Source organism: Rhineura floridana, chromosome 18, assembly GCF_030035675.1.
Source record: "Rhineura floridana isolate rRhiFlo1 chromosome 18, rRhiFlo1.hap2, whole genome shotgun sequence".
NCBI lineage: Eukaryota > Metazoa > Chordata > Lepidosauria > Squamata > Rhineuridae > Rhineura > Rhineura floridana.
This window is the reverse complement of record NC_084497.1, coordinates 3,757,826-3,774,214: the sequence shown is the minus strand read 5'-3', so window position 1 is coordinate 3,774,214 and position 16,389 is coordinate 3,757,826. Positions and strand designations below refer to the sequence as shown.

The following is a 16,389-nucleotide window of genomic DNA, read 5'->3' as shown; positions in this document are numbered from 1 at the left end:
CTCCTGAAAGAAAACCACAGACTTCTGTTTCCTCTTGGATATTCTAGCCTGACATGATTAATTCCTGTGGCGGATTGTACATGCTTGATCAGTTTTCTTCTCAGAACAAACGCAGGTCAACAGAATTTGATGGGCGATACATGCTCTAATTTTGGAGGTTCCTGTATGTGATGTGCCTGACAGTGGCCGGGTTGGCTCCTGTTCATTGTTCTCCCGCTCTTAATTTTGAAAGGAGGGGGACTGAGCCCCCTCATTCTAAACGCAAACAAAATGTGCTCTGGCTGCTCGCTCTGTGTGTGTGGTGGCCAGTGGGTTCCGGGCTGCAGAGCCGGTCTTCCTCCTCCGTTCCTAAGCGCATTGATGCAATTTCCTGGATTCCCATCCAAGCAGCTCCATTTTAATTCTCTCCGTGGGACTCCTCTCTAGAACTCCATGCATTGCCTTTGCAGTCTGCAGACTCTGATAACGCAGTAACCATGTTCCAACATATTAAACTTTTAACATCCTCAAGATTCAATTAATCTTATCTTTACAACTCCCAATTACAGGCACTAATTAAGTGAAAGTAGCAGAGTAGACCGAAGGATGTGGCATTAATCATCAGCTGTCTCGTAGTCCTTTTCCAAATCCTTCGGCATATTCCCAGAAGGAATGGAATAGTTCAGTTCCTGTTCATTCATTTTTTTTTAAAACGGTTGTTAATCCCACAAAGACGCTTTTGGATCTGGATTAATTTACCCATTTGTTTCATGCTACTGATAAATGGCTTTTAAAAAAATAAAAAGTCCAAGATGAGACAAACTGAATTATTTGATAATTACACAGTTTAAAGGGCCATTGTTGTGGCTTTAGTCAAAAGGGTTGTGGATCACATTAAAGATACCTTCTTGTAAAATAAGATTAGCTGTTACAGGATGTTGTTCTTTTCCTGAAAGAGTGTTTTGTCTCTGTTTTAAGCTGCCAGCTTAAATCAGTTTAAACTGTAAGTCTCGAAGCCTCCTTCGGTACCATTTTTCTTCCTGGACATACTTCTTACATAAAATTAACATTATGAATCTTCAGATCACTTCAGAGGGTGGAAAAATCCCACACTTGGTCTAGAGAATTTGGGATATGATTTCCATTCTTTCCTTTGAGTTTCCAAGATGCATTAAAGCCACAATTTTCAGAGCTTGGCAGTTTTCTTCCCCCATGGGAGGGGTGCAGCCCACCCCCCTGGGGTGAGCGTGTACACAAAGATGGGGAACTTTTCTCCGAGGGGGTAAGCATTCCCTGGTGTGACATTCCATCAATGCAAAAGCCAAGTCTCCATTTCCTGTTTTTACAGTTTTGTATCCATTCAGATTTTGCTGCACGTTGGAGGAAGGGGCAAAGAGCGATATGTAGCCTTGGAGTCCTGCTCTCTGACCATGGAAAGTGTTTGAATTAAGGGGGTGTGGGAGAGGAGGCCTTGATGAAATCCAGAAGCTCCTGACACCTCCCAGTTTTAGCCAAGTCATGCCTGCCTTCTCAGAACAGCAACTAAGGGGCCTTCACACAAAAGGAGAGGAAATCTGGCTGGCTCTAGCCGCCTGTCTCTCTCCCTGTCCCCCAGTAATCCAAGCATCCAACAAGGGTAGATCTGGATAAGAAGGCTTGGTAAGCAAAGCCTATGCAGAGCTGGAGACCAGACTGCCCCCCTCAGCCTGGCACATAGGGACATGGTGGAGAGATCCATGGAGGGGTGCCTTGAATTCAGGGGAGGGTTGTCTTTGTATGATGGGGAAATCATGCTTCTCTGTATCCTTCTAAATCAGCATGGAAGGGGGCTTGGGGCTCCCTGCTCACTCTGTAGTTGGAGTGCTGAAATACATTTAACAGCTTCCCTACCAACTATCTCTTCACAATTCCAAGGGGCTAGAAATACTGATTTAAAAGGAAAACTGAGTTTCTTAGGACAGAGGTTTGCGCAGCCAATACAATATCCTCTGCCTTTTTGCAGAATCAGCACAGTGTTCCGTTTTGAAGTATATTGCATGGACTTTCTCCTTAAAATCCATATGGTTTGTTAATGGAGCCGAGCCCTTTCTGCCACATGGGACAGCGCCCCTTTCTGCCACAGAAAATAGTTTGACTGCTAATCCAGAGAAAATGGCCAAAGGGGAACTCTTGAGTTGTTCTCTCACGACTGCTCTTAAACACAAAACACCTTGTGGTGAACAAATGGTTGGTGCACTCTCAAGAAGTAACGTACATCTTTGCCGATAACACTTGCACTTCCGCGCGTGAGAGAGCAAGAGCACACGTGCGCGTACGTGAGAGAGCAAGAGCACACGTGCGCGCGTGTGAGAGAGCAAGAGCACACGTGCGCGCGTGTGAGAGAGCAAGAGCACACATGTGCGCGAGAGAGCACACGTGCGCGCGAGAGAGGAAGAGCATGCGTGCGCGCGAGAGAGCACGCGTGCGCGCGAGAGAGCACGCGTGCGCGCGCGCGCGCGGGAAAGCAAGAGCAGGCGGCGCGCGCGAGGGAGAGCAAGAGCAGGCGCGCGCGCGAGGGAGAGCGCAAGAGCAGGCGCGCGCGCGAGGGAGAGCACATGTGCACGCGCGCGCGCGAGGGAGAGCACATGTGCACGCGTGCGCGCGAGGGAGAGCACATGTGCACGCGTGCGCGCGAGGGAGAGGAAGAGTGCGCACGCGCGCGCGCGAGGGAGAGGAAGAGTGCGCACGCGCGCGCGAGGGAGAGGAAGAGTGCGCACGCGCGAGGGAGAGGAAGAGTGCGCGCGCGTGAGAGGAAGAGTGCACGTGCGCGTGCGGCATGCGTGAGAGAGAGCTAGAGCGCACGTGCGCGCGCGTGAGAGAGAGCTAGAGCGCACGTGCGCGCGCGTGAGAGAGAGCTAGAGCGCACGTGCGCGCGCGTGAGAGAGAGCTAGAGCGCACGTGCGCGCGCGTGAGAGAGAGCTAGAGCGCACGTGCGCGCGTGTGTGTGAGAGAGCTAGAGCGCACGTGCGCATGTGTGTGTGAGAGATCAAGAGCGAGAGAGCATAAGCCTGTGGCTCGCTCCTGATAGCTCTTCTAAGAAAATCTTGGTGGATGGTGCAAGGTGTGTCATCTACAAAGAGCTTCCCACTAAGTCAGTGTAGCATTGAGCTTCTCTGTTGATAACATTTCAGTAATCGATGAACGTTCTTGTTTCCCGTTCCCAGGTACGCCATACCTCCAGAACATGGCAAGCGGTTGGAGAGACTGGCAAAAGGTAAGCTTGCACCCACTGGTTGTGCTGGAATGGCCTTATCTGTTCATGCAGTCTCTACTGACGTCTCTTTAACAAGAGTCAGTGTGGAGCATCTTTATTTCTTCTAGGAGAAGACCACAAATATGGTCCAGAAAGTGCCTTGTTACATCAGAAGGTGTTAATTACCCTTTTCTCTCTTCCCTTCTCCCCCTGCTGGCAGCTAAATTGAGACACAGCCCTCGGCCTTCTTACCTGGTCATGTTGTGAACAGTAATTACAGTTTTATCTGCTCTCTGTGATGAGGTGTCTCCTTGAAGAGTTTTGGAAGGGTTTTGTTTTGAATGCAGATGGTTTCTGAGAGTGTTATTGAAGTACCATTGCAGGTTTGGCATCCTATCTGCACTTGGAACAGCTGCACACCTCAGTGTAACCACCACTGTGACAGCCCACCCAAATCATTGCCTGAACGTTTGGATTTTCTTAGGTGTAGCATGAATGCAGAAGCTGCTCTTTTGCCAAGGAACTGAAATAGAATGAAAAGGTCCCCTTCTCATAGGGAAGCGCCCAGTCCTGATCTCAATGTTTTCAGTAGTCAGTAAGGGCAAGGATCAAGCAAGCAAAGCCTCTCAGATCTGGCCAAGACACTAAGAAGAAATTTCAGGTCACCCTTCGTTGGATTATCAGTACCTTGTTTTTCTATGTCAGGAATGAGGGATTTTTGTAGCAGTTCCGTCTGAAGCCAAGGCGAAGCCCAACCCTTCCGAAGCTATTTTATTTTTAAATTTTCTATTCCCCTTCCTTTTTTACACAACAAGAGCCACACACTGTTTTAAAGCAGCTAGTATTTTAAAAGCATCATACAGAATATCCACACTGTAATTAAATGCTTCAGTTGACCAGGACCCAGACTACTCAGGGCTGCATTCGCACGAGCACTTTGGATTGCGCCCCAGAACAAACTGGTAACTAGCCAGTCTACTACTAAGGTTGCCCCAGTCAATTTTAATCAGTAACCTGGCCACCGTGTTTTGAATGCGGCAAAATTTCCAGGCAGTCTCCAAAGGCACCCCCACTTCCAGAAGAAGTCTAATTGCATCATTGGCCTGGGAATGAAGTGAGAGTGTCCTGGGAAATTTACCTTGGCATCCTCTAACGTGTGCCTTTGGCATGGTGTGGAGAAGGGTTGGGTGGAACAAGCAGTAGCCCTCCTGTTTCTCTCCTGATCCTTATTGAGACCTTAATAATAATTCAGAATGTCTTCATAACACGCTTCTCATTTGTTCATTTGATATTTGGTCTGTTAAATACAAACACCATTCATATTGATTGCAGACCATTTTTCATTTAAAAAGTGCTTACAGGTTCAATAGTTGCGGATACAGCAGGGCATAATTATTGAAGTTCTTTCTTCATGATATATACAACAAGGTGTGGGCTGGTTCAGCTGGCAGTGTTATGGTCTGAATGTCTTATCTGTGGGAACTATAGTGTCTTCCCCCTCCCCCACTATCAATTCCATTACATCTTCCCACCTCAACCCCCCCCCCCCAAATAAATCTGAAGTGTTTAAAAGCACAGAATCAAAAACAGTTCTGGGCCTAGTTTTCTTTTTGCTAGTTTGCAATGCTGTTAGGGGATTGCTTGCATGTGATTTTTAAAAAAATGAAGGCGGAAAGCAGTTGTTTTGTGGAGTGGATATCCCCAAACTGCTGTTGGATGAAGTTGGGTTTAGCTTCTTCACTAAGATTGCAGTGCCCGGGTCACGTCCGCTTGCCACATTGCCAGCCCCCACCTCCCGCCCTTTCTGTGCCAGTGAGCCAGTCACATACATGCAGTCCCAGGAGATCTAGGCATAAGTGGGCTGGCACACCTGCGTCTTAAAGCCCCAATATCTTATCCAAGGAATCTTGCTGGTAGCGTTTTCTCCTTAAAGGCTAATAAAAGAGAAGTGATGAGGTGGTAGTTGCCCAGAGGCAGGCTGATTACTTGAGAAGCAGGCCGCTCAGTGGCAGGGTGCCTTGGAAGTTAAAAGGAGCTGTATATTCTAAAAAGAATACTGAGCAGGCATCTGATAAAATGGCCCCATTGAGGACATTTGGTCTGATTATGCCATCCCCCCCCCCGTACACACACACTTTCAACATGTGAATTACAACTTAAGTGCCGATTCTGAGTTTGTCTTCCTGGTGTGTTGCCAGCAGCCTGCTGATAAGGCCCCTGTGCTACACTAGTTTGAGCTGTGTCCCCTTTGAGGTGCAGGCTTTCCATTTCCACTACCTATCCAAGCAACAAGCAGTAAGATCCCAGGCTATGGTCTGAAGGCACACGAGGCCACCCCCTTGCCGAAGCGAAGCAGGTCTGGGTCTGGCCAGTGCCTGCATGGGAGACTGCTGGGGAACCACATGCATGCCATCTTAGGTTTCAATGCTGAAAGAAAAGCTGGATATATATTTTATTTATTTATATATTATTTGATTTATATCCCACCCTTCCTCCCTGTAGGAGCCCAGGGCAGCAAACGAAAGCACTTAAAACACTTTAATACATCATAAAAACAGACTTGAAAATATATTAAAACAAAACATCTTTCAAAACATTTTTTTAAAAAGCTTTGAAGACTTTTTTTTTTGAAAAAATGTATAACGTTCAAAAAGAGGTTTAAAAGTGTATTAAAAAAGCAATTCTAACACAGACACAGACTGGGATAGGTCTCAACCTAAAAGGCTTGTTGAAAGAGGAAAGTCTTCAAAAGGCGCCGAAAAGATAGCAGAGATGGTGCCTGCCTAATATTCAAAGGGAGGGAATTCAACAGGGTAGGTGCTGCCACACTAAAGGTCCGCTTCCTATGTTGTGCAGAACGGACCTCCTGATAAGTTGGTATCTGCAGGAGACCCTCACCTGCAGAACGCAGTGATCGACTGGGTATTTATTTTATTTTATTTATTTTTTGATTTATATCCCGCCCTACCTCCCAGTAGGAGCCCAGGTATGTAAGGGGTAAGATGATCTTTCAGGTATCCTGGTCCCAAGCTGCACACCAAAACCAGCACCTTGAACTTGGCCCGGTAGCAATGATCTTTCAGGTATCCTGGTCCCAAGCTGCACACCAAAACCAGCACCTTGAACTTGGCCCGGTAGCAAATGGGCAGCCAGTGCAATTCTTTCAGCAGTGGGGTGACATGTTGGCGATACCCTGCCCCTGTGAGCAGTCTCCCCGCTGCATTTTGCACCACCTTTTATTTATTTATATGTGACGAATAAATAAATGCAACAATAAATAAGATGTCTAGGTTGCTACCTATGTTAATATTTAAAATACCAAAAAGCTTGGTTCCATACACTGAGGAACGATGTTGCAGTGAGCCATCCTTCACTGGTTGGAACCCTTTAAAGGAGAAAAAGGATGCCCTTCAGCCAACATGGAATAGGCTTTAGGGACGGGCCTACTCTTGCTTTAACACCCTGCCCCCCAAACCCTCTAAGCAGATAGAGGTTCCGGAAGAGCTGCTTCTGCCACTCCGCAACTTAAACCCAGTCTCCTCCTTGGCAGCCGCTGAGCCTCTCTTGTCTTCAAGCAGTAGGTCTTCCTGTTGTGTAGTCAGAGATCAGCTACTGCTGTTGTCTGAAGGAGGACAGACAGGTATGGGGGGAAGCCAGCTCCCAAAGCATCTTCTGCCCCTGGTTGTCCATCTCTTCCAAAGACTTCCAGATAGCAAGGTAAAGCAGGGCTTTATTTAGTACAGCCTTTCCCAACTAGTGGGCCACCAGATGTTGTTGGACCACAACTCCCATCAGCCTCAGCCAGCGTTGCCAATGGTCAGGAAAGGTGGGAATTCTGGTCCAACAACATCTGGTGGCACACTAGTTGGGAAAGGCTGGTTTAGTAAGACCAAGTTACTGTCTGAAAGTTTGGAGCAGCTGCTGTGAAACAGTGAACACTGCCCAGACAACTGTATTTTCCCGTCTCGTTTTCAGCACCCAAAGTACGCTGTCAAAAGTGTGAAGCCTTTTTATTGACAAACCTAACTGGCCATTTCCTTTATGGGGAGGGGGCGGAAGGAAGAAGGCTGGCCAGTTATTGGGCTGAAATTATAGTGTCAAATAAACAGAGAAACGCCCGAGGTGCCCAGATGAAGGAGACCATCGCCACCTGTCTCTTGGGGAGCCACCCACGCTAGTGACATCGTATAAAATAGAAGTAACATATTGAAAACCACTGACTGGAAAATGAGAGCTTCAAAGCAATTTTGTATTCACACTATTTTCACTTGGTCATATGTCAAAGCTTTACAAAAGCTACCGTTTCAGTGAGCGTAAAACCCCATAAATCTTGATTGCCCATGTGAGGGTATATATGTGGTGTTATTTTTTATATATAAAAAAGCAGAATTTGGAAATCTGCTTTAGATGAAAAGCATGGAGTGTTGCTTTCATTTCTTTCTTGAAGCTAAAGTTGAAATAATTCAAAAATATTGGATGTGGTTGTGTTGATGTCTTTGCCATTGGGAAGCTAGCAGAAAGCGTGCTTAAAAATTCCTGTTCTGGATGAGACCAAATTGTGACCAGTCGGATGAGGAAACTGAATGATCAGGGCAAGATGACTGTAGTCACACCCCAGGACCTGTTAACTGGAGGTATTCTGCCTTGCGGTATGGAAATTTGACTTCCAGATTTTCATAGCAAATACCGGCACCCATTTTCTGCACACATTTGGTTAATCCTTTACATGCAAATGCATGTTTAAATGTATTTTGCATTTTTCCATTGGCCTGCTCAAGCAGTTAACAAAGTCATACACTGAATCAATACCTCCGATAAACTACTTATGAGATCTTCAAACACCTGATAGAAAATTGAGGGTGTCCCCACTGTCTGCTGTGGCAGTAGGTAGTCAGTCCCCTGTACTAGAGTTTGAGAAGCACTTTTAAATGTCTAGGAGCCAGGCCCGAACAGAAATGAGGACACTTTTATTTCCTTAGGCACCAGTACCTGATTTTTAGGAGTTTGTGACCCCCCCCCCAACTTGGACCATAGCACCATCTTGTGACAATACATTCTACAAATTAACATATGCTTTTATGTAGCTATTCCCCTATGATGAGTAAGAATTGCCCCCAGGCGAGCAGGGAGGATTTTATATAATTTGGATGAGAATGGATTCTTTTCTCTCCCCAGCTGTTGATGCATCACAAATGACTTGCTGCCCTGGGCTGCTACTGGGAGGAAGGGCAGGATATAAATCTAATAAATAAGTAATAAAGACTTGCACTAGTGTTTGTGAGCAACCTGGCTAGTAAACTGTTTTGTGGGTTAGTCACTTTTGTTCTGGAAATAGTCTGTTTACTGTCTAGACTTGAATGTTCTAGTCTTTAAAACAGCTGCTCACTCCCCCAACCCTTTCTGGTTTAGGAGGAGGTGGGATCAGCGTTCTGTGTGAAGAGCAGCAAACGGCGTTAAAGCCACTGCCTTCCAATGCGTCAGTGTTCCAAAGATGTTCAGAACATGAAATGAGCTTGCGATTAATATGGAAAATGAATAGCTGAGCTATAAATGGGCTCGCTGGGAGAGTTGCAGAGCCCATGGAGGGACCGTTAATGTGTTGCCATGTTATTGGTGCTAATCACTTAAAATGTGCTCCTTTATTAGTAGCTTTAATGAGAGCCACTTAAACTGTGCATTAAAAAGAGGAACTGCAGAGAAGGACGATGGACTGGGTGGCAGGCGCTCATAATTCTAATTGAAATGCTTTTAGTATAGGGAAAAAAGTTGCCAGAAGCCAGTAATTCTTTGCACTTTTAAAACCCTCCTCCATTAGGTAGCATCAATTAGTGTTTTGTTGTTCAAGTGTTGGAATTATATTTTGCTCCCTGTGTGCATCCTCCCCTTCTCCCACCTCCACTCCCAGAGCTCTCTCCCTGGCTGCCCGCAGGGGCCTGTTTAATCAGCAGCATATACAGTGGAGGCATTGACTGATGCGCAGGCCTAGGGCTAGTGAGTGAGCTCCGTCAAGATGACTCTGTCGAAGGCTGGCGAAACACGTCACATTCCCGGATGCCATTCTGACGTCAGCACCATGTTGCCTTTCGCATCTGCCTTGTGCAAGAATTGAGAACGTGTAAACCCTCAGGGGCCAGAAGCAAGTGTTAGGTGCCCCTGGGGATTGTCCCGAAGGCTGATTTGACATTATTTCAGTGGCGTTCAGTTGTGCTGTTGCAGTGTGCTTTCTTGAGAAGGTTCTTGTTCTCCAGTCTTTGCAACAAACTCATGGCTCTAATAGAACTCTTCTTGAGAGATCTGCATGTCAAGGGCCTCTTTATCAGTCTAGCTCAGCCGTTCCCAACCAGTGTGCCTCCAGATGTTATTGGACCACAACTCCCATCTCTCCTGACCATTGGCAATGCTGGCTGAGGCTGATGGGAGTTGTGGTCCAACAACATCGGGAGGCACACTGGTTGGGAACGGCTGGTCTAGCTGTTGCACATGCCACCAAACACTTAGTGTTGGAAAACCACCTGCATCTTCTTCCCAGAGGAGACGATGGCCTGGCTATGGGAATGAGCCTGCAGAGGCCTTAGACTAGCACACTCCCCCTCCCGCCTCTCCTCCTGCATATGCGAAGGGGAGATTGGAAGCTTCTGCCTTCGCTTTAGAATGAACTGTTTTCAGAGCTACAGCTCGGTTTAGCAGGACATCAGCTTTGCACGCGGAAGGTTCCTGGTTCAAACCCCGGCAGCATCTCCAGGTAGGACTGGGAAAGTCCCCTGCCTGAAACCCTGGAGAGCCGCTGCCAGCCAGTGCAGACCGCCCCAAGCACTCTGAAAACAGAAAGACGTGTGCAAAGCTACCTAAGGCTGAAGTCACTGGGGTCTGTGGCGTTGTTGCTGAGGAGGTTTGTTAGGCCCTGCCAGTTTTTGAATACCAAGCACAACCGAAATAACCAGTAGAAGATGTCGTGGAATCAGAAGAGGGCAGATACGTTTGTCAGCGCAGGGAGGCGTTTTATGCTTTCATAGATGAGAGCATCCTTCAAGAAAGAGCAGTCTTGCTGCCTAAGAACATCCGTACCCTGTGCATCTGGTGACAGACAATGAAAGGACTTAAATATGCAGATGCAGCAGGGACATTTCATTCCACAGTACCTAGAGGGGGAGCCTTTTGTATGCAGTGGAAGTGATATATAAAAGGATGTGGAGTCTCAACATTGCACTAGAAAATTCAAGAGTTCCATGTGGATAGACAAGATTATGAGAGCAGCATTCAATGGAATTGGAAGGACATGAGCATTCATGTAAGGAAAACAGCTCTTCCTCTGCACCAGGAGGTATTAAATGCTGGTGCGAGATCTGCCCTGTTGCAGACACTCCCACTCTGAAGCATGTTCTTTTGAAGGTGAGGCAGGTGCTCCAGAATTAAACTGAAGTCATTCTTTACGCTGCAGAGCTTGATCCAAGGAAAGGAAAGAATGAGGATGCCAAAAGGAAGAGTAAATCAGTCTCTCGGGATGTGTTTTCGAATGAAAGAGTGAAGCCAGCAAAGCATTCTCAGCTTGGGGATAGCTATAATAGCAAGATTGGAAGTAGAAATGTCATTGGAGCTGGAGGCCTACAAGCTCATTGTCTGCTGTAACATAGTTTGAAGAACCTAAAACAGAATGGGCGTCTTTATCGGCGCCGGGTAACTCCTGAAAATTACCACTGCACTTAGCCGCAAGAGTTGCTGTTGACAACTAGGGCCAATTTGTTGAATCTAAGTGGATAAAAATGCATAGTATGGCAGTTTAGGCGTTTTGAGATCAGTGTACTCCAACTGGTGAAGCTGATGGTGGAGATGACACTTAAGTGAATACATCGGTCTCATTTTCATACAAATGGAGGAGATGTGCATTTGATGATAGTGGTGTTGATGTAAATCATACCGAAAGACACAGAGGATGTTGGCCATAACTCTTAGTTCCATTGGATGGTTCTATTCCTCCTAAATTAGGCTGTTCTCAGGATTGGTGAATTGCCTTGCATGCTATCGCTGGCACTTCAGATTAAAGAATCACCAGTGTGAGTGCAGTGGTATTTGGAAGTACTCCGTGGCCTTGGTAAAATACCAGGTACACATCTCAGGTCAAGGTATCTGGGCCTGCTCAAACCATATTGCCTTGAGTTTGGGGGGTGGACGTGGCAGGGCATTATTTTCAACATACCTGGCCTTGTTGTGCTTTCATTCTACTCGCCTTGTTTGTACTTTTGGGGTCTGTGAAGGTGCTGGCTACCCCCTTTCAGAGCTTGTATAAATGAGAAGTAAGATCTCTGGCTAAGGACAAGCATGCAGTTGTTTGCCGCCTGCTGTGGGTAGTCAAAAGGGATATGCAATTCCCTTAGGGTGCGTCTCTCTGTGATGGTAAGAGTTTTTTTCTCTTGAATCTTCTTGCAGGATTTTTCCCTGGGAGCTCTCAAGGGTGCGATGCCTTCCTCCGTCACAAGATGACCCTCATTTCACCCTCTATCTTGAAGAAGTATGGCATCCCCTTTGATCGGGTATGTACAGCAGATATTTTCAGGAGACCCGCAGGTTTCATTGAACACTGGCCTGGAGCTGAATGCTTAATCCTCCAGCACACTGTTATATAAAACACTCTGCTGTTGTTTAAACCACATGTCTTTCCCTCAAAAGTAGGGGTCAGAGCTAGGATTAGAGGTCTGTCTCAGGGGAATAACTTGATGATGATGGTGATGATACAGCTCTACCTCTGGTACAGATCATAACTCTTGCTTTCCTATTGTGAACACTTTTGAGATCCATGGTGGTTGGAAAAAGCAGTATGCAAATACTTCGAAAATAAGCAAGTACCTATCGTGGCATATCACAGAGCCTGCAAAAGCCATGCCGTGTTCTCTGGCTAGGCACTGCTGGGTCATGTAGGAAGAAGACCAGGGATAGTTTGGGTACTTGCAGGGGTGGTCGTGTGAACATGGGCGATACCATTTCAGACTGTGGGGAGGGGCTTGCTTGACCAAACGCTTCTCCATGCAACATAGAGCTCTGCCTAAACACCTCTTGCTTTTGTATATGGAGGGGAAATCCTTGCGTGGAGAAGCACTTCACCTTGTGAGTCGTTCCCCCCCCCCCGTGGTCTGAAGTGAAACTGCCTAGATAGAATTGCCTAGCTTCTGTGAGAACTAACTTGTTGACAGGCAGGGAACACAAAGAAGTTGCAGATAATTCAAATTTAAAAAGCTGGTTACCAAAGCATTTTCATATAAGCAGGTCCTTTGCATTCTTACTCCGTTGTGGCAGGAGTCCAAAAAGTTGAGAAATTCATCCCTTTGACCACAGCAGATCTAATTTTGAGCCTCAAGGCTCTCGTGATGGTCTTGGAACTTGTCTATAATGAACAGCCACACACACACACACACACACACCCAGTCAAGCATGAGAGTGATTAATACAGGCACTTTTTGTGGTGGGAACTGTCCAGAGACTCGTTCCTTCTCAGTTGGTCAGATTTATTTGTTAAAAGCCATTGGTCATCACAGAGTACAAACAAACAAACAAATTTATTTATTTATTTTATTCGATTTTTATACCGCCCACTGCCAGAGGCTCTCAGGGCGGTGTACAGCATAAAGTGAATACAATGCAAAAATACAATAAAATGACAATAAAAACACTAAAAACATACATTTTAAGCATTTAACAGCCTGGTATATATTAACAACAGTAAAATATGTTAAAATGCCTGGGAGAATAAAAAGGTTTTAACCTGGCGCCGAAAAGATAGAAGTGTAGGCGCCAGGCGCACCTCGTTGGAAAGACTATTCCATAGTTTGGGGGCCACCACTGAAAAGGCCCTAGATCTCGTTACAACCCTCCGAGCCTCTCTGTGAGATGGAGCTCGGAGGAGGGCCTTTGATGTTGACCGTAGTGAACGGGTAGGTTCATATCGAGAGAGGCGTTCCGCTAGGTATTGTGGTCCCGCACCGTGTAAGGCTTTATAAGTCAAAACTAGCACTTTGAATTTTAGCCCGGAAACAGATAGGTAGCCAGTGTAAACATGCCAGAACAGGTGGTATATGTACGGACCGCCTTGTCCTCGTCAACAGTCTGGCTGCCCCGTTTTGCACTAGCTGTAGTTTCCGAACTGTCTTCAAAGGCAGCCCTACGTAGAGCGCATTGCAGTAGTCCAATCTAGAGGTTACCAGAGCATGCACAACTGAGGCGAGGTTGTCACTGTCCAGGTAGGGGCGTAGCTGGGCTACCATCCAAAGGTGGTAGAACGCATTCCGTGCCACCGAGGCTACCTGAGCCTCGAGGGACAGGAATGGATCGAAAAGAACCCCCAGGCTACGAACCTGTTCCTTCAGGGGGAGTGTAACCCCATCCAGAACAGGTTGAACATCCACCACCTGGGCCGAGAAGGCACTCACTAACAGCGTTTCAGCCTTGTCAGGATTGAGCCTCAGTTTATTAGCTCTCATCCAGCCCATTATCGCGGCCAGGCAACGGTTCAGCACATTAACAGCCTCACCTGAGGAAGATGAAAAGGAGAAATAGAGTTGCGTGTCATCAGCATACTGGTGACAATGCACTCCAAAACTCCTGATGACCGCACCCAGCGGCTTCATGTAGATGTTAAAAAGCATGGGGAACAGAACCGATCCCTGCGGGACTCCACAATGGAGAGTCCAGGGTATCGAGCAGTGCTCCCCAAGCCCTACCTTCTGGAGACGGTCCACCAAGTAGGAGCGGAACCACTTCCAAGCAGTACCCCCAACTCCATGAGTCTCCCCAGAAGGATACCATGGTCGATGGTATCAAAATTGAAAGGTTAGATGATCCCCAGCACAGGGGACCCCATTTTGTGTGACAGTCTTTTTCTTTGATATGGCTGCTGTCTTTTTGACACCAGGTAAAGACCCTCCCCTCCCCCCCCCCGGCCTTTGGTGGACTAAGTTGATATCGTTTGTTGTTTAGTGTCCTGCCAAAACTTCTCTAGCTGTTATGATTAGTTCTGTCTTATGATATAATATAATTATTTTTGTTTCTAACAGTGTTGTAAGATGCTTGGAGTCCTTTGGGAAACAAGCAACTTAAATCTAGTTAATAATGACGACGACAACAGAGCAAACATAGAAACCTTATATATATAAACATTATTATGCCCAGGAAATAACATTGGGTTGCATTCAACTGAGTTTTGCTCAGAGAAGACCCATTGAAATTAACGAACCAAAGGTAATCATATCCATTATTTTCAGTGGGTCTACTCTGTGTATGACTAACATTGGATACAACCTAGATTTCTCCCTTCTACTCAGAAAGGAAGCCGTCTTTCAAAGATGTACCCATAGGGATATGTTTATACAGGGAATAATACAATACCGAATAAACAATATCTTCCATCTCTCCCTGGCCATAAATGACAATTTACAGGTATTCCAGCATATCTCTTCTCTAAATATGCTGTGGGCATGGTTTGGAATCTCAAAGCAGTAAATTCTCAAATTAGAACATATAATAAGCTTAGCTGACTTCTAATACCCAGAGGCTGTTACTATGTTTTGAGAAAGTAAAAATCAAACTGATCCGGGGAGGAGGGCAATCAGTGTGTGTATGTGTGGGGTTAAAGATGAACTTGCTGCACTGGTGCAGTAGATGTGTTCAGACCAGACCTCGAGCAGACCTTTTGTTTTTGCTCGTCATGCTAATCTATGCATACGCAGGTATAGTGCCCTTCTGGCCAGACTGGGAAGGAGCTCATTGTTCCTAACCCAAGCGCCACAGAGCCCACTTCTGACAGCTAAGGGCAAACCCATTCAGTTTAGCACCAGGGTGGACTCCAGCCACTGATTCTGCACTCCCCCTGCTTCACTTTAATTGGACAATAAGAGATAGAGTCGGCTGTCGTTAGCGCCCAACTGGCCTCACTTCATGCAGATGTTAAAACAGCGTGGGGGACAGAGTAGAGCCCTGTGGAACTCCTTGGCATAACTGCCATTTGCGCAGAGCACAGTTTTCTGGAAATGGCCAGCTCAATAGAAATGGAACCACTGAAGCACAGTACTCTTAGTCCCTACCTTGGATAACTGCTCCATGGTTGATGGTATTGACGGTCTCCAAGAGGTCCAGGAGAATTATTAGCAGGGTCACATTTTCCCATCCTTCTCTTAGTATATGCCATCCTTCGGAGTGACTAAAGCCATTTTTGGTGCCAAACCCAGTGCACAGACCTAACTGCAATTGATCTAGGCATTTGGTGCCATCCACGAATGTATAGAGTTACACAGTAATCACACACTTGAGGACATTGTATTTTTAAAACAGCATATTTGTCACTGTCTGGTCATCGGGTTAATTTGCAGGGCCCAAGGGAGTTTTTCTCACTTGCTGTGGCCTTGACCAAATCTCCCACTCTAACCTGCCTCACAGGATGGTTGGGAGGATAAAATGGGATCTCTTCATCTCCACTTCTCTGAAACTGTGATAAAAACGAAATAAAAAGCCACAGCACAAGATCCTGCTGGGAACATTAACCCCACTTTGCTTCTCTTTCTTTCTTTCTCTTTCTCTCAAGGGAGCGTGGGGACGTAATTTCTGTCCTGATGTTAATTTTTCTTTCCCCCTCCCTAGGCTCCGCTTCTCCTGCAGGGGAAGAATTGAGGTGGGATCATTTAGCTTTCAGCATGAAGCTTAGTGCTATAAAAGTATATCTGAATTGCCCTCCCCCTTCCTTTTTTATTCTAAGGCTGCACTGAATCTGGTGCAATCTTAAACTCCACCTGAGAAGTGGGTGTCAAACAGTCCTGCAAGGACTGGTGGTCCACAGTAGGGAAGGCTATGAAAATAAGATCTCTTTGACGCACTGCATACCAGAGAGGATGTTCTGTCTCCTGTGTTAAGACTTCTTTGTGTTTAGCCTGGTTTTTATGACACTTTAGTTGTCAGAACGAGTAGATGTCGGTCAGGCTGCAACCTTTACACAGAATATGGGGAAAGCCCTTGCAAAGTGTCTCCTCTCCATGTTAGCTATGTGGGGAAACTGTCACAGAATCCAGAGAGTGTGAGAAGAGAGGCCTCTTAAGGCTGGTGAATCTCTGAAGCCTGAATCCCCCTCCCTTTTTTTTTTAATGGCAAGGGACGGTTGGCATTAACATTCTGAGGACGTCTCAGGTAAAATGCAGGCCTCT

At 46.4% G+C, this 16,389-nt stretch overlaps 1 protein-coding gene across 2 annotated transcripts in view; it reads left to right on the top strand.

Annotated features, from left to right (window-relative positions):
* The window catches only part of KDM4B (lysine demethylase 4B), a 168,342-nt gene that overhangs the window by 58,326 nt on the left and 93,627 nt on the right, over window positions 1–16,389 (top strand). For both annotated transcript variants that reach the window (XM_061600866.1, XM_061600867.1), the window contains exons 6-7: window positions 3,183–3,232; window positions 11,636–11,739. In XM_061600866.1, coding sequence (XP_061456850.1) covers window positions 3,183–3,232; window positions 11,636–11,739 — 154 coding nt within the window. The remainder of the gene's footprint in view (window positions 1–3,182; window positions 3,233–11,635; window positions 11,740–16,389) is intronic.